Source organism: Aythya marila, assembly GCF_965140915.1.
Source record: "Aythya marila genome assembly, chromosome: 33".
NCBI lineage: Eukaryota > Metazoa > Chordata > Aves > Anseriformes > Anatidae > Aythya > Aythya marila.
In genome coordinates this window covers 1,116,146-1,139,318 of record NC_139074.1, presented here as the reverse complement: position 1 = coordinate 1,139,318, position 23,173 = coordinate 1,116,146, and the positions used below count along the sequence as shown (strand labels likewise).

Here is a 23,173-nt window from a genome sequence, read left to right as displayed (position 1 = left end):
CTGCCCCATCCTACGCCCCGCTCCCTGCTCTATACGTTCTGCACCATCCTTTTTGTACAGGGGATTTATATTTGGGTCTGGGGGTGTCATTTTTGCAGCCAAAAAAGCCCTTTTTATTTTACAAAACCCCCATTTTTTTATATCAAATAAACCCCGAGCTGCGGCTTTGTTGAGGCCCGTGGGTTGCCCCGTGCTGAAGCGGGCAGTGAGGGTTTAGGACGAGAAAAAAATGCTCAGTTCTGATTTATTTTTTTAGGGAAAAAACGCCTCTTTTTGGAGGTGGGAAGGTTATGAAATGGAGCAATTAAATTGGGATAAAAAGAGGGGAAAAGGGCAGCGGGAGGGACTGGGTAAAGGGGTGAAAGTAGGGAGGGAAAAGTGATGCAACGAGCTGGGGATTTGCTGCTCCCCGGCGGGCTCTGGGTTAAATCAGGGTGATTTTTAGGGACGAGGAAGAAAAAGGGGGAAGTATTAGGATTATGAACGCTTTTCAAGCGTTGGCACGGGGCACTGATGTTTTCTTAAATTTCTCCTCGGTTTGGGTTTCTTGCCGAGCTGACCCCGGGGAAAGGCACAAATAAAATAAATTATTTAACAGAAAACACCCCAGGGATGAGGCAGGGCGAGGGCACAGCCCTGCTGCTGCGGTTTGTCCAGGAGCTGTTGTTATGGGTGAATTTTTGAGGAAATTTATTTACTCAATTCTAGGGGGAAATTATAAATTTTTATAATTTACCCGTTACAGCCCCAAATGAGCCTTTTGAGCCGCATTTTTACCCAACCCCCTCCTTTTTTATACAGATCCCACATTTAACCGGCGTCCCCTGCGATCCCGTCCCTCCCCCTGCTGCCTTTTTCACTAAAAACCCCCCAAAAACGAGCAAAAAAAAAAAAAGCAGTTTTAACGCTTCCGAACGGTCGATGGTGGAGAGCAGCGGCGCAGTCCTCACTCAGGTCCGCTCCCCCCATTGCCCGCCGCGCTTCGCCGTGCTCGCAGTTTTCAATCAGGTCCGTTCTGGAGGGCGGGGGGAGCGCCATGTGGAGTGACCAATGAGAGCGCCGCTGTGGGGGCGATGACCAATCAGAGAGCGCCTAGCGCCTATAAAAGGGAGCGCGGCGGAGCCTGCGAGCCATTTTGGTAGCACAGGGGTTATGGCGCGGGTGAAGCAGGCGGTGGGGCCGCAGCCGGTGCGTGGTAAAAAAGCAATTAAAAAATCCAAATTAAAACCTCCACCAGCATCGCTGGCTTCTCGGGTCTCGGCGCTGCGTAAGAAACTTCGTTTTTCCCAGAAGCGCTTCTTTTTGAGGCTCCCTACGGCGTTTATTCGCAGGCTGCTGGGGGAATTTGGGCTCCATGTGGCCGCCTGGGCAGCGCTGCAGGCGGGCTGTGAGGTTCACCTCCTGACTCTGCTTGAAAATTGGGGGCTGTGCGCCCGCCACGCCAAGAGGGTTGTTGTCGAGGCTGCCGACGTGAGGCTGGTGAGGTGTATTCAGAGGAAAAGAGTCTGATTTTCCCTGCGGCGGTGCGGGGTCAGCGCCAGCGAGCTGACTCAGGGCCTGTGGAGCACCACAGAAAGGCAACTTTTTCTTTTGTTTGTGCTTGTTTGCTGTTTTGGCTTTGATACGTGGACTTAGGAGTTCTCTGAAGCTTTTCTGATGAAAAGGAGAAGAAATCAGAGCATCGGGAGCTTGTCTCTTGTCAGAGCACGGCGCTGCCAAGAAGCAATTTAATTTATTCACGCGAGGAGCCGTTGGTTGGCGTAATAGAAGCACGTTGCTTGTGCCAGAAGGCTCCCTTTAGCAACCTCTTCTGTTTTGAAAGCGACCTAATGGAAAAGCTACCTCGTGGAGAAGAGTGAATTACAAACCCTCCGCCACCGAGGCTGCGCCGGGCTGTAATTTTGGTTTGGCGGAGATCTGAGCCGCTGTGGTTTGTCGATGACCTGATTTAAGTTGTTGGGGCCCTGGGGATGAAAGCAGCCACCCTCCTCGGTGCTTTTCTTGGTGTTTTGTGCTCTCTCCTAGCCTGGTAAGCTGAGTTTTCGTGAGTGGGGCACGGAGAGTGGCAGCAGGCAGAGCAATTTGGGCTGCAAAGAAGGTTTTAACCCTGCTGAGTCCTGGGCTGTTGGCACCCCTCCCGAATCAGCCAGCATTAAGAGCAATTTATTATGTTCTTTATCTGGAATAATGCACTCCTGCTGTCCCAAAAACGTTTTAATTTCCCCCTCGAGCCTGCTCTTTCCCCTCCCTTTTGCTCACAGGCGGTGAAATGGTGATAAAAGCCTGGCCCCGCATCCCAGCAACGACTGTGGCACCGGGTGAAGTCCCCGAGCGACCTGGGCAGGAACAGGACATGGTTTTCATGCAATTTCTCCTTTCTATGGGTTGAAAGCGCTCGGTGCAAGCTAAAAATAACCCAAGCCCCCTCCCCGGCCCCAGACCAGATCCATGGGAGGGATCCCTGAGGGCTCTGGGTCCCCATTACCGCATTCACCCACCCTCGTGGTGTTTATTTTCCCTTAAATCTCACGGTTTTCCCCTTAATAATTGCCTTTCCTCCTACCTCTGGGCGTCTGTTATCTTAGAAAACTCCCTTAAAATCTCATTAGAGCAAATAGCCCCGATCTCAGGCTAATTCCACCCAATATCACCATGCGCTTACTCTTAATACAGCTCCGAGCAATGCCCATTTTAATGGGGAAAATAAAATAATTCGCTTTTCCAGGGCCTGAGGCGGGTTTTAAAGGATTTCCCCCAGGGAGGAGTTGTGTTATCAGCGCTGCTCCAGAGCTTTGTCCCCCTCCAGCAAGCTGCATGGGATTACCAGGTAAGAAAAGTGGAAAACTTGATTATAAATCCCTTTTTTTTCTGGTGAGAAAACCTTCTTTTCAGGGCTCTGCGCGTTCACAATCCATAAATGGACTTTTTCACTTTAAAAAAACCCTTATACAACACATCTAATATCTCCTCCATGCTGAATTTTTCATTTTTTGGGGCATTTCTCCCCATTTTTTGGGTGTGCACGAGGCTGCACGTGGCTGGGTGTGACCTGACCTGGGCTCAGTGCTGTGCTGGGGAGGATTTGACCACCCCTGTGCCTACTCCCGTGGGGAATTTGATGCTCCAGGTGATGATGAACCAGCTCCTGATCCTTTTTTTTTAACAAAATAGTGGAAAAAAAAAAAAAAAAAAAAAAAAAAAAAACAAGGAAGGGGACAGCTGGGAGGTGCCTGCCTCAACCTAGAGAGAAAACCCACCAAGAGAGGCTGAATGTGCAGACAAATGTGCTAATTCCTTCTTTTTCTCCTCTTTTTTTCTGTATTTTTTCCCTTTTTCAGGCATGTGCCAGTGGAAAATCATCTGAGAGTTCAAGAAATCCTCCAGAACCTGCAAAGGGCAGAGCTGCGATGCCTGCAGGAGGAGGAAGAGGGCGTCCTGATGAGCCTGGAGGCCAGAATTACCAAAAAAAAAAACCCACAATTTTGGTCCAAACAGCCACGATACTACACAGAAACCACCAGGAGCTTGATATCGGGATGCTCCAGGTGGGGAAAACCCCACGGTGCTGAGCTTTGGGACCTAATTTCCTTTTTTTTCCCCACTTTTTGCTCTCAATCCTAATTAGAAGCTCTCATTCAGCGCTGATTCTTCCTCCAGGATAATAAAAGCATGAGCAAAAAGAGGATTTTCCCCTCAAACAGACTTTGATTTAACACTTTCTCTGGGAAAGTGCTTCCTGGCTGGCCTGGGTGCAGTTTCCTTTTTGTTTTTTTTGTTTTTTTTTCTTTTTCCCCTCTTTCTGGCAAATATTAAATGGTGAAATGGGAACCTTGGCGCAGCGTTTCCTACGGGGAAGGGCGGAGATGCAAAGCGAGGGAAACCAGAGCCGTGGGAGATGAGGATACTTCCCCTATTTCGCTGGTTTTAGGACTTATTTCAGCAATTCTGAAACCCGAAGCAATTGCACTGGGTTTTGGGTCCATTTCCATGCATTTAAGGGGAATTTTGGGTCCGTCCTGTTGCATTTAAAGGGAATTTTGGGTCCATCCTGTTGCATTTAAAGGGAATTTTGGGTCCATCCTGTTACATTTAAAGGGATTTTGGGGCCTTCTGCTGCATTTAAGGGGAATTTGGGGTTTGTCCAAGCCTGGCGTGGATCAGGAGGATGAAATTTAAGTCGGGTGAATCCTTTCTGCCTGGAAAAAAGAGGTGAAAGAAAAAAACAAACGGAGCAAGGGTGGTTTTTAGAGCCGTTTATTGAGCTCGGGGGCTGCGTGAGTGGCAGGACACAGTGGTAGGGAGGCGTTTGGGGTGAAACCCGAGGCTTTGGGGGGCTTTTTAGGGGCAGAAAGTGAGCAGGGCCGGCCCTTCTCCCAACCACAGCAGGGGCCTCAGCCTCTCGCCGGCGAAGGCGGCGGGGGGAAAGGCGAAGATCTCGGCCTCGCTGTCGGCGTCGCGGAAAGCCACCCGCCCTCCCCCGTAATCCAGGGCCACCTCGATGCGTTTCGGCACCCGGGCCAAGGGCAGGCAAGTGGGACTGGGCCAGGTGAGCGCCCTCAGTTGCCCCAACCACTGCCCTACAGCCCAAACGCCCCGCGCGGGGCTCAACCCGAAGCATCCCTTGCGGGGCACGAATTCCCGAGCCACCCCCAAAGCCCAGTCGGGTCCCGGCGGCACCTCCACGGCCCAACGGTGCCGTCCTGCAGCGAAACCCTGGCGGCCCAGGACGCAACGAAGAGCCTCGAAGCGCTCCGAGCTCCCCGGAGGAGGGTCCCGAGGGGTTTTGCGCCGCCGGGCGCTGCGGCCGTCCGGGGACACCAGGATCTGGGGGTGAGCGGTGGCCGGGTCCAGGGTGACGCTCGCTGTGGGGACAGAAGGGGGTTCAACGCTTGAGTCCTGATTATTTGGTGCATCCCGTTATCAGCTCCAAATAGTGCACCCCAATATCGGCTTCGGGTTTTGCTCCAGGGCGTCAGCTCCAAATATTGCACCCCAATTATCGGCTCTGGGATGTGAACCCAGTTATCAGCTCCAAATATCGCTCCAGAACATCGGTTTTGGGAGCTGAACCCGATTATCAGCTCCAAATATTGCTCCAGAATATCAGTTTTGGGAGTTAAACCCAATTATCAGCTCCAAATATTGCACCCCAATATCAGCTCTAGGATTTGAACCCAATTATCAGCTCCAAATATCAGCTCTGGGTCTTGCTCCCGATTATCAGCTCCAAATATTGCTCCAGATTATCAGTTTTGGGAGTCAAACCCAATTATCAACTCCAAATATTGCTCCAGATTATCAATTTGGGGAGCTGAACCCAATTATCAGCTCCAAATATTGCTCCAGATTATCGGTTTTGGGAGTTGAACCCAATTATCAGCTCCAAATATTTCACCCCAATATCAGCTCTGGGTCTTGCTCCCGATTATCAGCTCCAAATATTGCTCCAGATTATCAATTTGGGGAGCTGAACCCAATTATCAGCTCCAAATATCAGCTATGGGTATTGCACCTGCTCCAAATATTGCTCCAGATTATTAGTTTGGGGAGTTAAACCCAATTATCAGCTCCAAATATTGCTCCAGATTATCAGTTTTGGGAGCTGAACCCAATTATCAGCTCCAAATACTGCACTCCAATATCAGCTCTAGGATTTGAACCCAATTATCAGCTCCAAATATCAGCTCTGGGTCTTGCTCCCGATTATCAGCTCCAAATATTGCTCCAGATTATCAATTTGGGGAGCTGAACCCAATTATCAGCTCCAAATATTGCTCCAAATTATCAGTCTTGGGAGCTGAACCCAATTAACAGCTCCGAATATTGCTCCAGATTATCAATTTTGGGAGTTGAACCCAATTTTTAGCTCTAAATATTGCTCCAGATTATCAGTTTTGGGAGTCAAACCCAATTATCAACTCCAAATATTGCTCCAGATTATCAGTTTTGGGAGCTGAACCCAATTATCAGCTCCAAATATTGCACCCCAATTATCAGTTTGGGGAGTTGAACCCAATTATCAGCTCCAAATACTGCTCCAGAATCTCAGCCCTGGGTTTTCCAGCCCCGAATATTGGATATTAAACTAGAAGGTGAGGATTTAGCGGGATTTACCTTTCTGGTATCCCCCCAGGTCTTCCTCCAGGGAGCAAGCCAGGACATCTGGAAGCAGAGAAAAACCCAGAGATTTACAGCCCTGCTCCTTCCCCACCTCTTCTGGGCATTAAGAGGGCTGGAGAACTAATTAATACCCTGAACACTTAATTAATGCCCTGATTTAATCCCTAATTAATTGTCTGCAGCTCTCCCTCCCTTAAGGGAGCTATAATGGGTCTCCAGGGTGAAAATTATTATTTTTTTTTCTTTCAATTAACGGGTGTTTGGTGCATTTGGACTTCCCAACCCAATTTTGCCAGCTCTTGGGACGCCTGCCCCCTGCCCAGGCTTCGTTTTCTGCTCACGAAATCACCGTTTTTTGCCCCGTTTTCCCCTCCAGGCACCTTTGAGCCTCTCCACCACCGCTTCCAGGGCGTTGTTTTTTTGGGAGAAATCCTCGAGCTCCGCTTCGAGCTCCAGCGGCCGCGGCCTCGGCTCCGTGCTCCTCGTTGGGGGGAAAATCAGAATATTTAACACCGCGGCTCCTGGCCAGGAAACCCCAAATCCCCCCCCAAAATGTGCTGTAAAGCCAGGGGGAAGTGAAAAAATAGAGGGTTTTGTGCCCCAAAGTAGAGGGTTTCATGGCCCAAAAGTAGAGGATTTTGTGTCCCAAAGTAGAGGAGTTTTGTGCTCCAAAATTGATTTTTAAAAAATTTTTTTTTGGTGCCCCAAAATAGAGAATTTTATGGCCTAAAAATAGAGGGTTTTATGATCCCAGAGTAGAGGTATTTGGGCCTCCAAAATAGATTTTTTTTGCCCCCAGAATAGAGGGGGTTTGGACCCAAAAATAAAGAGTTTTTTATGCCCCCAAAATAGTTTTTTTTGTGCCCCCAAAATAGAGTTTTTTGGCCTCCAAGTAGGGGATTTTTGTGTCCCAAAATAGAGGAATTTATGGCCCCAAAATAGAGTTTTTTTGTGCCCCAAAGTAGCCAGGTTTGGGGCCCCAAAACGGAGTCCTTTTTGCACCCCCAAAGTAGAGGGGTTTTGTGTCCGAAAATAGAGGATTTTATGGCCCCAAAATACTTTTTTTTTTTTCTTTTTTGGGCCCCAAAATAGGTTTTTTGTTTGTGTTTGTTTTGTGCCCCAAAAGTAGAGGATTTTTGTGCCCCCCAATATAGAGGACTTTATGGCCCAAAACCAGAGGGGTTTTGTGCCCCCAAAATAGAGCGATTTTTGCCCCAAAGTGGATTTTTTTTGTGGCCCCAAAGCAGAGGAGTTTTGTGCCCTAAAATAGCAGATTTGTGCCCAGAAATGGTGTCTCAAAGCCGTGCTCCTAGCGATGTTTTTTGCCCAGCGGCGACAACCCCCCCGGTACCTGCTGGGGGCGACTCCGGCGTCCTGGGGGGGGAGGAAGGAAAAGAGACACTCAGGCACTATTTTTGCGCAAAAAAACTGAAAATTGGGATTTTTTAGGGAGGATTTTGGCTCACCCAGCGATTCCCACCGCCTCGCCAGCCCTTGGCTTCCTCCAACCCCCGCCGTAGGTGGCCCAGGCGGGCCAGTAGCCACGATTCCTGCTGGCCCACGAGCCCCCGCAGCCCCCCCAGCACCGCCAGCAGCTTCTGCCTCTCGGCCTCCACTCGTGCCTGGGGAGGGAAAAAAAAAAGAAAAAAAGAAAAAAAAAAAAAAAAAAAGAGGCTGGGAGCAGGGAAAAGGGTCAAGGGCCACGTTTTGTGCCCTAAAAATATCTGGCACCCACCAGCAGCGCCTGCTGGCCCCCCCCCGGGGGTGTCAGCAGCGTGGCCGCTCGCTCGTCCTCTCGCATTTTATTTTGGGGGGGTCCGAGGGGCTCCTGGGGTGTGGAGGAGGACGGGGTGGGTTCCTGCAGGGGGGGGAAAAAGGGGTGAGAAGCCCTAAAACGCCCAGATTTGGAGGTCCCAGCCTGCTGCTCCTCTTGGCTGAGCTCCTTAAATCCCCTAAAAGCCCCCCCCCCCAGGTCCCATTAATCTCCCCCTTTTCCCTCCCTCGTGAGACCCTTTTGGGGCCCCCCTTTTCTCCTGTGGTTTTTGGGTTTCAATCGCTCATTTTTGGCTGCCAACCCCCCCCACTTCCTCCAAACTCGCTCAAAACTCTCCAAATTGCAGCGTTTCAGCCCAATTTCCTCTCTGGGGTGCTGGTAGGGAAGGCAGAGAGCTTCACCCCGCGGCGGAAAAACTGAGTTTTAAGGGAAATCATTTTTTTTGGGGGGGATTTGGGGAGGGAGAGGGCAATTCTCTCACATCCAAGCTTTTTTTTTGGGGTGATTTGGGGCGGGAGAGGGCAATCCTCTCACCTCCAAGCATTTTTTGGGGGGGATTTGGGGAGGAAGAGGGCAATTCTCTTGCCTCCAAGCATTTTTTGGGGGGGGATTTGGGGAAGGAGAGGGCAATCCTCTCACCTCCAAGCATTTTTTGGGGGGGGATTTGGGGAAGGAGAGGGCAATTCTCTTGCCTCCAAGCATTTTTTTGGGGGGGATTTGGGGAGGGAGAGGGCAATCCTCTCACCTCCAAGCATTTTTTGGGGTGATTTGGGGAAGGAGAAGGCAATTCTCTCACCACCAAGCATTTTTTTGGGGGGGATTTGGGGAGGGAGAGGGCAATTTTCTTGCCTCCAAGCATTTTTTTTGGGTGATTTGGGGAGGGAGAGGGCAATTCGCTCGCATCCAAGCATTTTTTTGGGGTGATTTGGGGAGGGAGAGGGCAATTCTCTCACCACCAAGCATTTTTTGGGGTGATTTGGGGAGGGAAAGGGCAATTCTCTCTTATCCAAGCATGTTGGGGGGGGGGATTTGGGGAGGGAGAGGGCAATTCGCTCGCATCCAAGCATTTTTTGAGGGGGATTTGGGGAAGGAGAGGGCAATCAACTTTCATCCAAGCATTTTTGGCCGCGGGGCCTGGCTCACCCGGTCCTCGAGGGGCTCGGCGAGGGGGACGCGGTGCTCGAGGTCTGCGCCACGAGCTCGGCTCCCACCCCCAAGGCACAAATCCTGCTCGCCCTCCACCAGCTCCCGCACCACGGCCACCACATTGGCCAGCTGCCTGTTGGGGCAAAATCCTCCTGGGGGGAAAGGGAGGCGGCACTGGGGGCAGGATCCGGCCCCGTCTTGGCTTTTTTCGGCGCAGCGGGCGACACAGGAGCGGCAGAAGTTGTGGCCACAAGCCAGGAGCATCACGGGCTGGCGGAAAAAATCCAAGCAGACGGCGCAGGTGGCTTCCTCCTGGAGGTTTCTCACCGCGTTTCCTTGGGCCATGGTCCCGAGGAGTTGTTGAGGCCACCGGAGAAACGCCCACGGCGAGGGGCCGGGCGCTGGGTTTTTCCTGGAAGCCAGCCGTAAACACAGCGGGGTTTAAAGCGAAAGGAAAAAAAAAAAAAATAATAAAAAAAAAGAGAAACCCCACCCAAGAAGCGAAAAGGAAGAGGAAGCTGAGGCCGTCAGGCTCTTTTTCTCAGAAAGGAATGCTATAAATGCATTTATTTACTAATTAATTCAGCGAACCAAGCTGAGCAAGGGTTTCTGACTTAAATATTCACTTTTAGAGATCATAACCCACTTTTTTTTTTTTTTTTAAAGGATTATCAAAAAGTTTTTACGGTTATGAATTATGCTGATAAAAAAATAAAATAACTCCGATATGGCTGTAAAAACAACGGGTGCCCGAGCCGCAAATGAATCTGGTTTGGTTTTTGTCCAGGAAAACCGCAGAAACTCCCCGGAGGTGGCTCGCAGCGAGGTTAAAAAGAGGCAGGAGTGGTGCAAAAACCCAGCGGGCATTTGCTAAAAATAAAATAGAATAGAATAAAATAAAATAGAATAAAAATAAAATAAAATAAAATAATAAAATAAAATATAAATAAAATAGAATAAAAATAGAATAAAATAAAATAAATAAAAATAAAATAGAAGAGAATAAAATAGAATAAAATAAATAAAAAATAAATAAATAAAATAATAAAAATGCTGCCAAACCCCGTTAATAAACCCCAAAAGCGCCCCGCTGAGAGGCGGGGCCGGAGGGGCCGAGCTAGGCTCAGCTTAGCGGATCGCAGAGGCGCGTTCTCATTGGTTTGTTGCGCGCAGCCAATAGGAACGCGCAGCTCGCCAGGCAGCCAATAGAAGGGGGAGTTTCTGATCCCCCTCCCCGCGCCGCACACGCGCTGGGGGGGACTCGAGGGGCCGTTGGTGCGCGAGGATGGGGCGCGAGAAAACGTTATAAATAAATAAATAAATAAAAATAAGAAAGGAAAAGAAATCCTGGCAGATCTCGAGGTAGAAAAAAAATGAAAAGGAAAAAATAATTCCTTTCCTTTCCTTTCCTTTCCTTTCCTTTCCTTTCCTTTCCTTTCCTTTCCTTTCCTTTCCTTTCCTTTCCTTTCCTTTCCTTTCCTTTCCTTTCTTTTCCTTTCCTTTCCTTTCCTTTCCTTTCCTTCCCCTTTTCCCTTTCCTCCAGGAAACACCTGGCACAGGGCGTTAATCACCAGGAGAGTAATTTAAAGCTTAATTAAATCTCGGTTGCTTCAGCTACTTCTCCGTCCCAAGAGGGAGCCCAGCTTGCAAGCAGCAGCAGCAGGGGAATCCAGAGCTGTGCTGGATGAAAATATTCCTGCAGAAACTGTTATTTCTCTCCATCTCTAATTCTTAATTTCTAGTATAAAATTAAATTGCATGTGGAAGCAAGCCAGCGTCACTTCTTATGCGAGATTTATTTTTCACTTATAAGCATGTTTTGGAGCTCAAATGTTTCGGAGCAAGGATGTTTTGCACCTGCTGGATGCCCGCTCCCGTGTTCGGCTTTTTGGGGCAAATTCCTGTACTTTAGGAGACTTTAACTCAGCTTTTCTGGAGCCAGGAAAAAAAAAAAAAAAAAGGCATGGCTTTTCTGGAGCTATGCTGTTGGGGAGCTATGGAGAAGAGGTGAACCTGCCTCTGGCGGTTCCCTTTCCAGGACGAGAGGATGCGTTTTTGGGGGAGAAATGCCCCATTTTGGGGCGGAAAAACGCGTTTTGGTGGCAGCGGGAGCCCAACCGGGGGAGGGGGGGGGGAGCAGGGGCGCGCGGCGGTTGACCCTGTTGCGTCCGCCGGGGAGGGGACGGGGGGGGACGTTGACTCGGTACCGTCCGGCCCGGTGCTATATAAAGGGGCCGCGGGGGCCCCGCCGCCCCGCAGTCGGTGGTCGGCGGCGGCGAGTGCGGGAGCGGCGCGGGGAGCGGAGCGGAGAAGGGGGGGAGCGGCGCTTCGAAGCACGGCGGTGGGGGCTCCGGCTCCGGTGTGGCACCGGCCATGCCTCGCGGCAACACGCTGTCCCAGCCTTCCACCTCCCGGGCGGGCTTAGCGGTGCAACTGCCGAGGAAGCGGGGGCGGCCGTCGCTGTCGGACCTCATTCTCCGCGCAGTCTGCGTCTCCACGGCTCGCAAAGGCGCCTCGCTGGCTCTCATCAAGAAGACGCTGGCCACCGAGGGATACGATGTGGTGAGGAACAGCGGCCGCCTCAAGGCGGCGCTCGGCGGTTTGGTTACCAAGGGGCTCCTGCAGCGCGTAACCGGCACGGGCATCGCCGGCTCGTTCCGCATCGGCCGCGTCGGTAAGGAGCGCATGGAGGGAGCCGCGCGGAGCGAGAGGGCGGACGGCGAAACCCGCCAGCGCCCCGCGGGGAAGACGAAGGGCCCGAGGCGCGCTGTCAAAGCCACCCCGCAGCGGCTGAAGAAGCCGAGGAGACCTCGGGGCAAGACCGCGGCGGCACCAGCGGAGCCGGCGGCCGAGGGTGCGGAGGCGGCCGGGCGCCCGGAGGCGGCGGCGGCGGCGGCGGTTGAGGAGGAGCGTTAGGAGCGCGCGGTGGAAGAAAGCAATAAAACCTTAAACCCAAAGGCTCTTTTAAGAGCCACCCCCGAGAGCTCAGCAGAGGGGCTGTACGCGCGGGGTGGCCGGAGCTGATGAAAGCACGGCGGCAGCGCCGCTCGCTCGCCGCGGCTTCCCCGACGGGCGCACGGCGGCAGGGAGGGAAGGAGGGAGGGAGGCGGGGAGGGAGGGAGGCACCGCCCGCGGTCCCTCAAAGAGCCCCCGGGGGAGTGGCGGCGGCGGCGGCTCCGCCGGCAGAGCCCGGAGACCTCGGGGCGGGGAGCGCGCCGCTGCCCAGCCCCATGTGAAGTTCTCACTCAGGTCCGCACGTCCCCCGTCTCCCCCTCCCATGCACAGGTGCGGACCTGCCGGGTGCAGTTCTCAACCCGGTCCGCATTGGACCGCAAGTCCTCCCACCCACGCTCTTTGGATGGCAACCAGGAAGGAGAAAATAATTTTTTTTTCTTTTTTTTTTTTTTTTTTTTTTTAAAACAAACCTATCACGTGCACAGAAAAATGCCGTTTTGAACCCATTTATAGCCGGGAAGGGGGATGCCCGGGATCCCTCTCAGAGTCCGCTTATCTGCGCCTTCTCCTCCACCTCCCACGAGCAGCGCCGCGGGGCAGCCCCCTCGCAGCCCAGGGCGCCCGGCGCCTCCTCGCATCGCTGGGGCTCCCTGGCCTTATCCTGCTCCTCGTCCCACCGCACGCTTTTTCTGTCCCCCAAAACCTGCGGGGGAGCCGAGCCGGGATCTGGCGTCCCCTTTGCTGAGGGGAGACCCGCGCAGGTCAGAGGCAAAGCCCAGGAAAAGCTGAAGTATGAAGAAAAACTTTAAAAAATAATATTAATAATAGCTGCCTTACCCTTTTCCTCAGTGCTCAGGATTTTCCCTGTTTCCAGCTTCGGTTTGGGTCTCCCTGGGTCTGGAAGGAAGGAGGCAGGGAGGTGGTGGATGCGCCTCAGTCGCTGCCTCCTTCCCCCAAGCTCCTTTTCCTCCTAAAATTACCTCGCAATTCTTTCAGAGCCTCCTCGAGGGCAGCGTGCTGGCGGCGGCAGGAGCGCAGGCTCTTTTCCAGCTCGGGGGGAAGCTGCGGCCTCGCTTCGTTCCAGCTGGGGAGAGAAATTACAGAGGTGGACTCGGCGTGAGGGTCGGGGCTAAACCCGTGCAGGTACCAAACCCGAAATAATGGGAGATGAGGGTTTTGTAGTGCTGAGAAGCAGAAAAGTGGAAGTGGCGGCGCTGGTTTCATCCCTGGAGGGTGAAGCTTTGGGGTTTTATTGGCTTCGAAGCAGGGTAATGAGGTGTGGAAGCGATGGTGCGCCACATACCTGCTCAGGCTGCTCCCGGTATCCTAAAAGGAGGGAAAAAAACGGGATTAAGGGCCCCGTGTGTGGTTTTTGGGGGGTTTTACCTTCATCCTGGCGAGCGGGAGCCTCACCTGGGGCAGCCGCCCGGCCTCCAGCTGCCCGATGAGGCCGTGGAGCCGCGCGATCTCCTCGGCCACCCGCGAGGCTTTTTCCACCTGGGCGGCCTCGAAGGCGGCGTCGAGCTCGGCCAGCCGCTGCAGCACCGCGCGCTCCTTCTCGTCCAGCAGCCGCCGCAGCCGCTCGAACTCGCCCCCGATGCGCCGCCGCTCGGCCTCGCTCGTCTCCTGGGGGAAGGAAGCAGGAGGGGAAACCTCCCCCCCCGTGACCGCGCGTCTCCCCCAGACCTGATTTATTTTCCTCCTTTTTTAAGCTAAGGACAAAGCGCTTTGGCTGGAGCCAGGGGGTTGGAAGGCTGGGGTAGAGCAGGATGTGGTTAATTAATGCCCGGAGGGGAGTTGTGCAGTTTATCCGATGCTTTTTCTGCTCTTTTTCCCCTTCTATCACCATTTTTGCTTTTATAATTAGCGCAAAAATCCAAACCAGAGCCTCGGAAAGTGAGCGTCGAGGGGAAAGTTTTAATTCCTTACTAATAAACTTCCCTTTGGGGGCTCGGTATGGAATTTCAAGAAGCGATGCTGCTAATTAAAGCAATTTAAAACGCTAATATGCAGGTGCACGGGGGAATCGCAGCTGGGCGTGGAGGCAGCACTCACCAAACCTGCCCGGGATCCGCGCGGTCGGGCTCGACCGGGTGTGGGGCTTTGCAGGGCGCGTCGCGGGGATGTTCCCGAGAGTTTCGGGCAGAATAAAAGAAAAAAAAAAGAAATCCCAAAGCCCCCAACGGAGCTGCTGAACCACCAAAGGGCCCTTACCAGGTAGTCCAGGCGGCGCTTCTCGTCGGCCACTCTCCAGTCTAAAAACTCCGCTAACACTTTCCGTAGGGATTGTAGGTGAGATTGGATTTTCTCCTAAATATAGACCCCAAAAATAAAAATAATGAAGCAATCAGCTTGGCTTGTTGGCTTTAAAATCCTCAATCAATTGGGGGAGGAAAGCAGCTTCCCCAAATCCACCTCTGGAACCGGCCCCAGCTTTCTGCTTCTCCTCAGGAGCCAAATCTTTTTGCTTTTGCACCGCAAAATGAAAAAAATTTTCCCTTTGCGCCAGCCTCATCCAGCTGCCGAACCCATCGGGATGCCCGCAGCCAGCCTCACCTCCTCCTCCTCCTTCTCCTCCTCCTCCTGGTGCATCCCAAAAAGCTTCGTGGCCGGAGCCCGCAGCCGCTCGCCCATTGCCACCGACGGCCTCGAGCCGGAGGATTTTCACCCCTCGGGGTTTCTTCAGGGCCAGGAGAAGGCGGCGAGGAAATTCTGCGAGCGATCGGCCTCGGCGTGGAGGCTCCTTGCTGCTTCCATGCTTCACCACCGGAGGTTTGCAGCAGCACGGGGCGAAGCCGAAATCCTGCGACCCGCCCCGGGGTGTTCCCATTACCCCAGCGCCACCTTCCCGGGTGGAAAAATCAGAGTTTGTCATCCTCGTTCTGCCCCCAGACGACTTTTAAGCAAGTGGTTGACTAAATCGTCACGTTTCCAGGCTTTTCTTGCTGATGGCAACACAGCTGGTTCGCCAAATTCCTCCTTTCTGCTGCGGTGTAAGAATGCAGGTTTTTAGCACATCCTCTCTCCTTTTTTTTTTTATCTTTTTTTTTTCTTTTTAATGCATTGAAAATATAAAATGTAGCCTTGAAGCAGAAAGGGCACAATCGGAGCGGGCAGGAGGTGGCCACGCGTGTCGTGGCCCCGTCTGCAGCCGGGAGATTGGGGCTCTCCTCCCCCCCCAGCTGATAAAAGCTGGCGGGGACAGAGACGGGACCGAGCTTTCGCTGAGCCTCTGCCAGAGAAACGGGGGGAAAAAAAGCCAAAAGGGGAAAAACCAAGCGAGGAGAAACAAGTGGGGGGAAAAAAGCAGCTGGAGGAACCCCAAAACGACGCTGGAAACGGCCAAGAAATACCCAAAAAGTTTTGACAGAGGAGAAAATCCCAGCACTGCAAGGTGGGTCTGTTTTTTGTTTTTGTTCTTTTTTTTTTTTTAATTTTCCCTTTTTTATATTTTTTTATGAGTTTTGTAGCATTTCTGCAACTATTTGGGGCTTTTCTTACAATTTTCCTGCTCAGAACTGCGGCCGTTTACCACAGGCACTTATTTTTTTGTGGGCAAAACCCCGCTTTGGGCTTCAAAAAGAGGGATTTGAAGCCTTCGGTGCCAGCCCTTATCTCCCCGTGCACACTTTTTCCCTGGGGCTGGAAGCAAATTTCTCCACTTTTGGCAACATTTCTCTCAAAACACTTTCCTTTGGAAACTCAGCGTCAACTTAGCTCGATTTTAAGGATGTTTCTTGCTCCTCTGAAATAAAATAAATTCAATTTTGTTGCCCAAAGAGCAAGGAGAAGGCAGGGGTGGGTTTAAGGCAGATTCATCGCTGAATTGGCCCCCAAATGAGAATTTTTGGGTATAAATCATATCTGGGGGTAGATTGCTCTGTCCGGGCTCGCTCCTTGTGTTCCCTTTGTAGTGACAAGGAATTGAGAGATTTAATCTGACTTAATCTGAGAGTTTAAATCTGATTAATGTGATTAATCTCAAATTTAATCTGAGAGCTTAAATCTGTGGGTTTTGCCCTAAATAAACCCAGCTCCTTGATGGCTGCTGGAGGAAAATAGCAATTTTTTTCAAGCGTTTTGACTACAGATGGTTGAGGAGCCAATTATGTGGGATAATAATTTAATTTTATTCCTTTTTATTCCTTCTTTTGGCCCTTCTGGACAGGAGGAGAGGACACGGTGGGCGCGATGGCTTTCTTCCTCAAACCCCGGCCGTGCACGTGGGACTTGGCTGTGGACTACAACGCAGCGAAACAGTTTCAAGGTAAGAGAAAATGGTCAAGAAGGAGCCAAGGCCCAATTCCTGGTGTCTTCTGGGCTCCGTAAACTGGGAGGTCTGTTGGGGGGTGAGGCTGCTCCAGTTCCAGCCTCGCCCGGAGAGCCTCCACCTCCTTGTTCCTCCATCTCCAGCCTCATCTGAAGGTCCTTCACCTCCTTCTGCCTCCATTTCCTGGATTCTCCATCTCCAGCCTCACCTGGAGGTCCTCCACATCCTTCTGCCTCCATCTTCAACCTTGCCTAGAGGTTCTCCACCTCCTTGTGCCTTCATCTCCCACGTTCTTCACTTCCAGCCTCACCTGGAGGTCCTCCACATCCTTCTGCCTCCATCTCCAGCCTCACCGAGAGGTTCTCCACCTCCTTGTGTCCTCCATATCCAGCCTCACCTAGAGGTTCTCCACTTTCTTAAGTCCTCCATCTCTAATCTCACCTGAAGGTCCTTCACCTCCTTCTGCCTCCATCTCCTGGATTCTCTATCTCCAGCCTCACCTGGAGGTCCTCCACATCGTTCTGCCTCCATCTCTGGCTTCACCTGGAGGTTCTCCGCCTCCTCTCCCTTTCTCCTTGAAAACCAAGCAACTGGAGTGGATTTTCGGGGGGCGGTTGATCCTCTGTGCTCGCGCTTCTTCCCGACTCCTCCTCTCTTTCCCTTTCCAGTGGATGTCACCCTGGATCCCACCACGGCCGGCCCCGAGGTGATCCTCTCCGAGGACCTCAAGGAGGCCACGTGGGGCAGACCGGGACGCCGCTGGCCGCAGGGTCCGGGCCGTTTCGACACGGATCCGTGCATGTTGGGCAGCCAGGGCTTCACCTCGGGTCGCCACTACTGGGAGGTGGAGGCGAGCGGGCGCTTCTGGACCGTGGGGGTGGCTCGGGAATCGGTGCGGAGGGAAGGTCGGATCCTCTTCAAGCCCAACGCCGAGATCTGGGGCTTGCAGAAGTACGACGAGCTCTGCGTGGCCCTCACGGCGCCCTCCAACACCTTCGTCCCGCTCCGCAGCGGGGAGATCGGGGTCTACTTGGACTACGAGGTGGGGCAGGTCTCCTTTTACGCCCTGGGCACCCGCTGCTGCGTCTTCACCTTCCGCGTGGCCTCCTTCAGCGGCGAGAGGGTCTTCCCCTACTTCTGCGTGCTGCTCTCCACCATCAAACTGCCCCCCAGGGCCTGACGAGGCGGCGACGGGGTCCCCCCGAAACCCTTCGGGTGCTTCCAGGAGGAACGGAGACGCCCCTCGCCGCCCCTCGCCTCATGTTATTGTTATGATTTGGATTTTGTTTCCGTCAGGGTTTGGGGTGATTCCCACCATCTGTAACTCACGGGTCTGCCTCACCTCATTTCATTTTTATTCCTTTTTATTCCTTTTTATTCCTTTATTTTAATTTTTTCTTCAGGGTCTGGGGTGATTTCCACCACCCATAGCTCATGGGTCTGCCTCACCCCATTTTATTTTAATTTGTGTTTATTTATGTTTATGTTTATTCATTTTTATTCAATTTTATTCATTTTGTTCATTTTTATTCATTTTTATTATTTATGTTCATTTATTTTCAATTTTTTTTTAATTTTTTTTCTTCAGGCTGTTGGGTGATTTCCACCATCTGTAACTCACGGGTCTGCCTCACCTCATTTCATTTTTATTCCTTTTTATTCCTTTTTATTCCTTTATTTTAATTTTTTCTTCAGGGTCTGGGGTGATTTCCACCGCCCATAGCTCATGGGTCTGCCTCACCTCATTTTATTTTAATTTGTGTTTATTTATGTTTATGTTTCTTCATTTTTATTCAATTTTATTCATTTTGTTCATTTTTATTCATTTTTATTATTTATGTTCATTTATTTTCAGTTACTTTTATTTTTTTCTTCAGGATGTGGGGTGATTTCCGCTGCCTGTAGCTCATGGGTCTGCTAGATTTTATTTGTATTATTATTTTTACTGTTTTTTTTTTTTTTTTTTTTTTTTACTTTTTTACTTTTATTTTTATTTTACTTTTATTTTTATATTCATTTTATGGTACTTTTATTTTTTTCTTCAGGATTTGGGGTGATTTCCACCACCTGCCTCAGGCTCCGATGTCTCTGTTATGGGTTAAATCTGGGAGGTTTTGGGTCTCGTGGCGGTTTGAGCCAGAACCCCCAGTCTCAGCTGAAAGTTGCTGGTTTTAGGGTTATTAAAAGCATGTTAATAGTTTAATGAGCTGAAATCTTTGTTTTTTCCCCCAAACCCATGCTGCCTTTCCACCCTGATTAAACTCCCAAATTTCAGCAGAATTATTTTGAATACTGTTGTCGTAATTTCCTAATTTCCGCAGAATTTGCTTGAATACCGCCTGCAGCTACCTGATAACAGAACTGAGTTTTAAATGAAATTGTTTAAAATCATTTTTTTCATAGGAATTTGCCATCCCTCCTCTTCCCTTCACTGTTTTCCCCACTGTCGTTTATTTGAGCAATTAATGTGCCATTATCACTGGCTTCAGACCAAAATTGACAGGTTTTATTGTTATAAGGAGGAGGTGTGCGGGGGGTAATACTTTTGGGTTGGGATTTAATGGAAAAAAAAATGGGGAAAAAAAAAAAGTCCCTACAATGCCTTTCACAAAATGGCGGCCGGGACCTCCCCTCAGAGCCGCCACAGAGGAGGCGGGTTTCGTTCCGGCCGCTGATTGGCTGGCCGCCTCCGTTGTCCCGCCCTTGCTGGCTGCTGATTGGCTCCCGCTGTGAGGTTCTCCCTCCTCTCCTGGTTGCTGTCGTTGTGTTGCGGGACGGGGAAAAATTTGCTGTTTTTGGCCATTTTTTGCCTTTTTTGGGCATTTTTTCTACCTTCTTACGCGAGTTCTTGCAGCGCTGCACGCGGGCGAGCGCTTGGAGCTGCTGTCACCGCTCCCTTCCTCTGCTCTGCGCCGCGATGGAGGCAGCGGGACCTGCGGGACCTCCGCGGCGCCAAGATGGCGGCAGGGCCCGGGGTCGCGGCAGGGCCCGGGATGGCGGCAGGGCCGGGGTCACGGCAGGGGCCGGCAGCACACGGTGAGTTCGGCTTCGGGGGGAGGGTTTCTGGGGGGGTTCCACGTTTTGTGTAGCCCTTTGAAGGGCTCCTGTAAGGAGCGGGGCTGGGAGGAGCCCCCGATTACCCCACCCACATAGGAGGCTGGCTTAAATGTTCCTCCGTGTATGAGGAGCGCATGCCGTGTCTGTGGCTTTGCATTACAACCTGGCGGGCAGTGTTTTGAGATTGGGGTGCGATTAAGGTTGGTCATTGGGATTAGGGCTGGGGCCGGGGCTGGGGTTTGAGCCATGAATGGGCTCGGGCAGGGGGCTGCGCCGGCCGGCCTCGGCCTGGGCGTGGGGGGTCGCCGGGCCGCCCGGGCCCCGGCGCGGCCGGGAGGCTGCCGCCGGGCCGCCCGGGCCCCGGCGCGGCCGGGAGGCTGCCGCCGGGCCGCCCGGGCCCCGGCGCGGCCGGGAGGCTGCCGCCGGGCCGCCCGGGCCCCGGCGCGGCCGGGAGGCTGCCGCCGGGCCGCCCGGGCCCCGGCGCGGCCGGGAGGCTGCCGCCGGGCCGCCCGGGCCCCGGCGCGGCCGGGAGGCTGCCGCCGGGCCGCCCGGGCCCCGGCGCGGCCGGGAGGCTGCCGCCGGGCCGCCCGGGCCCCGGGGCGCCCGGGGCGCTGCCGCCGGGCCGCCCGGGCCCCGGCGCGCCCGGGGCGCCCGGGGCGCTGCCGCCGGGCCGCCCGGGCCCCGGCGCGCCCGGGGCGCTGCCGCCGGGCCGCCCGGGCCCCGGCGCTCCCGGGGCGCTGCCGCCGGGCCGCCCGGGCCCCGGCGCTCCCGGGGCGCTGCCTACCGTTACCTTCTCACCGCGGCATCACCTTCCCATGTTTCTATTGTCACTTTTCTGTTTTTTCTGACTTTCTCCCTTCCTTCCAGGTCCTCCCTCCTCTGCAGCACCCCTTGTGGCCTGCCCCTGGCCGCTACATTCCCAGCCACAAGCTGCCCTCAGAGGACCCGTGGAGATTTTGACCCTTGGAGGCCACTGAGGGAAGGCTCCTGAGATATGGCTGTGGCGCTTCTTCACGGGGAGAGGAGGAATGAGGATAACGATTCTGTGACGGAGAGAAAGCGCTCTGAGGCAGGCGTGAAGCAGTGGGTTTTGGGTAAGGATCCTTCCCTGTTTGGAGGGCGACAGATGTGTGGGGAGTCAGAGAGCCACCGAGGCTGGAAAAGGCCCCCGAGGTGGAGGTCAATGGTCGAGGTTGGGGCCTCGGAGGTGCTGCAGCCGCAGCGCCCGGTCACGAGTTACGGGAGGATTTTGGCACTTCCTTTGCCACCCAGCAGCTGTCGCAAGAGAGACTGAGGAGGATCGAAGGTGTGTGAGTAAGAGGTCGGGTGGTGGAGTAGCTCCCTCGTGTCCCAGAGGGAAGGGAGCCGTGGGAACAAAGAAAAGCTTCAAGGCCTTGGGATGGCTGGTGAAAGATGTGGTTAATGAGACAGCGTCAAATTTTGGAATTTCTTGGAGTTTTGATTACAATGGCAGGCGTCCTGCAAGCAGGTGCTCAGAGTAAAAGTTTCTCGCGCCCTTCTATTCTGTGTTACCTGACTCCTCATTTCTCCCCTTTTGACGTATTGGCAGAGTACTACATATTCAAAACCTCCTTGATGCTCTTCTGTACTCTAAATGTACAATTTTACATGTATTTGGCCTACCGTTAATTTCTCCTTTTTTTTTTTTTTTTTTTTTTTTTTTTAACCCTTTCCTTTTATTGACTAGATTGTCACTTGTGATCTTCCTTTATATTACTCTCGTGCTGCTCATTCTGTTTCTCTTTGCTATCCTCCTTCTTTTGGGCCTGTGGGCCCTTCCCCTTCTTTGCTAAACGCGCTGCCCACTTCCGTATGAACACGGTCACTTCTGAGGATGCGAGGTTAGTGGCATTTTTGGCTTCAAAAAACACCTTCTCTTGCAAAACTCAACGTTGTTCCTCGCGGCACTGACCTGACAGGCCAGAAGGCTGCGCTGCCACCCAGCGAGAGAGACCTCAGCGGGCTGGGGAGAAACTTAATGAAATGTAAACGAGGGCACGTGCAGAGGGGCAAGAAGCCCGTTGATTTAGGTGCTCCTTGCTCCATCAGGGATTGGCCTAGATGATCTTCCAAGGTTTCTTCCGTTCCCTGATGTTCCGTGGAGGTCCAACCGCCCCCCTACCACCAACGGCACCCCCAGGGTGTGGGGAGGGCCTGGTTTCTCTCAGCCCTGCTGCCGGGGGTCTGCACGGCGCTGGGACCCCTCACTTCGCCCCCTTCTTTTCGTTGCAGGTCTTCTTACCAGGTGCAAGGTTAAAAGAGTTGTGGCCTGGAAGCTATGCGTGTTCTTCGGTGCCATCATAGTGATTTTGATCTCCGTTATCATCTGTGAGTGTTCCCAGGTGGTTTCCGCTCTGCCCTGTGGCCCCAGCTGCAGGGAGGGGGGAAAAAAAGGGGGCTCAGTGCCTGTATCCAACCCTGCTGCTGCCTTTTTTTGCTCCTGCAAACCCCTGGATTTCTTTGTCTTTAGGGCTCTCTCAACGTGCGTATTCCTGCCCCCGTTTTTGGATCGGGTTCGAGGGGAAATGTTTCTACTTCTCCGACGTGGAAAAGAACCAGACCTGGAGCCGGAATGACTGCCACGCGCGCGGCGCCAACCTGGCCGTGATCCAGTCCGAGGAGGAGCTGGTGAGGCTGGGGCTTTTCTCCTTTTTTATTTTGGGTGGGGGGCAGAGCTCTGGGGGTGTCGGTGAGCCCCCTTTTCAACCCTGCTCCCCCTCTGCTCCTAGGTCTTCGTGCTGCGCTATAAAGGTGCTCCCGACCACTGGATCGGGCTGAGCCGCCAGAACCCGAGGCAGCGCTGGGAATGGGACGATGGCACCGAATTTAACAGCTCATTGTGAGTCCGCCGTGCCCTGCACGCAGGGGTTTTTGGGGTGAGGGGGGCAGGAAGCACGCAGGATGCTCACCCCGCTGCCTCCCCTGCAGGTTTCCCATCGGAGGAGGCGAGGATTTTGCTTTCTTGAACAACCAAAAAGTCACCAGCGCGCGCAGCAGCGGCGAGCGGCACTGGATCTGCACCAGGCAGCCCTGAGGCCGGCAGACAGGGCGCCTCCAGGCCTCTTGCAGAAAATACCTCACACCTTGGTGCCTTTGCGGATATTTTGGAGAACTGACAAGACCAGGGTTCATTCCTCAGGCCTGCAGGTGGCGCTTTGTCATTGCTGCTGCTTCTGGAGCCTTTTCAGTTTTTTTTACTTCCCACTACCCGGTTCTGTTGCTTCTGCAAAACGTTTTTGTCATCTCAAGCTCTTCTGCACTACATTTTTGCTCCGTCTTTATCAGTGCATAGCATTAACGTAGATAGCAGAGCCAAGGTTGTAGCAGGAAAAGTCCATTTTTAGCTCTTCAAACCCTTTTCTAAGGGCACGTGCACTTTTTTAGCAGAGGAGGAGGAGCACTTTAAATACAGTGTTTTGCCAAAGAGATATCAGTATTGTGCCCAGGCAGAAACTGTCACAGGATGGGAATATCTCAAACCGCATCGTGGAAATGGTTTGGACTGGAAGAAGGCTTCAAGATGGTCCTGTTCCAACCTCACTGCCCTGGGCTGAAGTCCCTGAGCTCCTGCTGGGGGTGGAAATCAGCTGTCACCCATCAGCCCTGCTGGTGCTATCCTGAGAAATGTGAATAGCAGGTGTGGGGCTGTGACCAGGAACAACTTCGCATACTTGAAATTCCTCCTGTACTCGAACAAACTCTTCACGGGCTCCCAGGCTGGATGGAAGTAGCAGTTGAGTCAGGTCTACGTTAATGTGAACTGGTGCCCGTGGAGAAAAACGGTGCCTTTCTCTTGCTTTTCTGCTCCTCTGTATCTTTGTATTTATATC

The 23,173-nt window shown here is 52.9% G+C and overlaps 4 protein-coding genes and 1 long non-coding RNA gene across 6 annotated transcripts; 3 read left to right on the top strand and 2 right to left on the bottom strand.

Annotated features, from left to right (window-relative positions):
* Positions 1-463: 463 nt before the first annotated feature.
* LOC309889195 lies at positions 464-3,682 on the top strand. Its single transcript, XR_014319205.1, has 2 exons — positions 464-2,827; positions 3,339-3,682. It is a non-coding gene; the product is annotated as an uncharacterized lncRNA (long non-coding RNA).
* A 562-nt stretch (positions 3,683-4,244) lies between these two features.
* On the bottom strand, positions 4,245-11,855 carry LOC309889149 (RING finger protein 39-like). Of its 2 annotated transcripts, none has more exons than XM_082781882.1 (8): positions 11,510-11,855; positions 9,038-9,452; positions 7,856-7,978; positions 7,587-7,742; positions 7,472-7,494; positions 6,501-6,601; positions 6,115-6,162; positions 4,245-4,862 (listed from the first exon to the last, which is right to left on the bottom strand). In XM_082781882.1, the coding sequence occupies exons 1-8, from the start codon at positions 11,725-11,727 to the stop codon at positions 4,339-4,341; spliced, it is 1,608 nt and encodes a 535-aa protein (XP_082638008.1). In that variant the 5' UTR covers positions 11,728-11,855; the 3' UTR covers positions 4,245-4,338. The 2 variants fall into 2 exon arrangements, with proteins under 2 accessions (XP_082638008.1, XP_082638009.1); XM_082781883.1 differs by having other exon boundaries at positions 6,501-6,598.
* A 268-nt stretch (positions 11,856-12,123) lies between these two features.
* On the bottom strand, positions 12,124-14,629 carry LOC309889271 (uncharacterized protein; the record flags this gene model as incomplete). The annotated part of the gene is made up of 8 exons (XM_082782033.1): positions 12,124-12,736; positions 12,833-12,892; positions 12,976-13,079; positions 13,299-13,321; positions 13,409-13,697; positions 14,051-14,055; positions 14,210-14,305; positions 14,552-14,629. The coding sequence occupies 8 exons, from the start codon at positions 14,627-14,629 to the stop codon at positions 12,537-12,539; spliced, it is 855 nt and encodes a 284-aa protein (XP_082638159.1). The 3' UTR covers positions 12,124-12,536.
* LOC309889180 (zinc finger protein RFP-like) lies at positions 13,559-17,448 on the top strand. Its single transcript, XM_082781938.1, has 3 exons — positions 13,559-15,389; positions 16,164-16,262; positions 16,934-17,448. The coding sequence occupies exons 2-3, from the start codon at positions 16,187-16,189 to the stop codon at positions 17,443-17,445; spliced, it is 588 nt and encodes a 195-aa protein (XP_082638064.1). The 5' UTR covers positions 13,559-15,389; positions 16,164-16,186; the 3' UTR covers positions 17,446-17,448.
* Positions 17,449-19,175: 1,727 nt separating this feature from the next.
* Positions 19,176-23,171, top strand: LOC309889181 (C-type lectin domain family 2 member D-like). The gene is made up of 6 exons (XM_082781939.1): positions 19,176-19,301; positions 20,190-20,416; positions 21,576-21,671; positions 21,814-21,971; positions 22,073-22,182; positions 22,272-23,171. The coding sequence occupies exons 2-6, from the start codon at positions 20,317-20,319 to the stop codon at positions 22,375-22,377; spliced, it is 570 nt and encodes a 189-aa protein (XP_082638065.1). The 5' UTR covers positions 19,176-19,301; positions 20,190-20,316; the 3' UTR covers positions 22,378-23,171.
* The last annotated feature ends 2 nt before the right edge of the window (positions 23,172-23,173 follow it).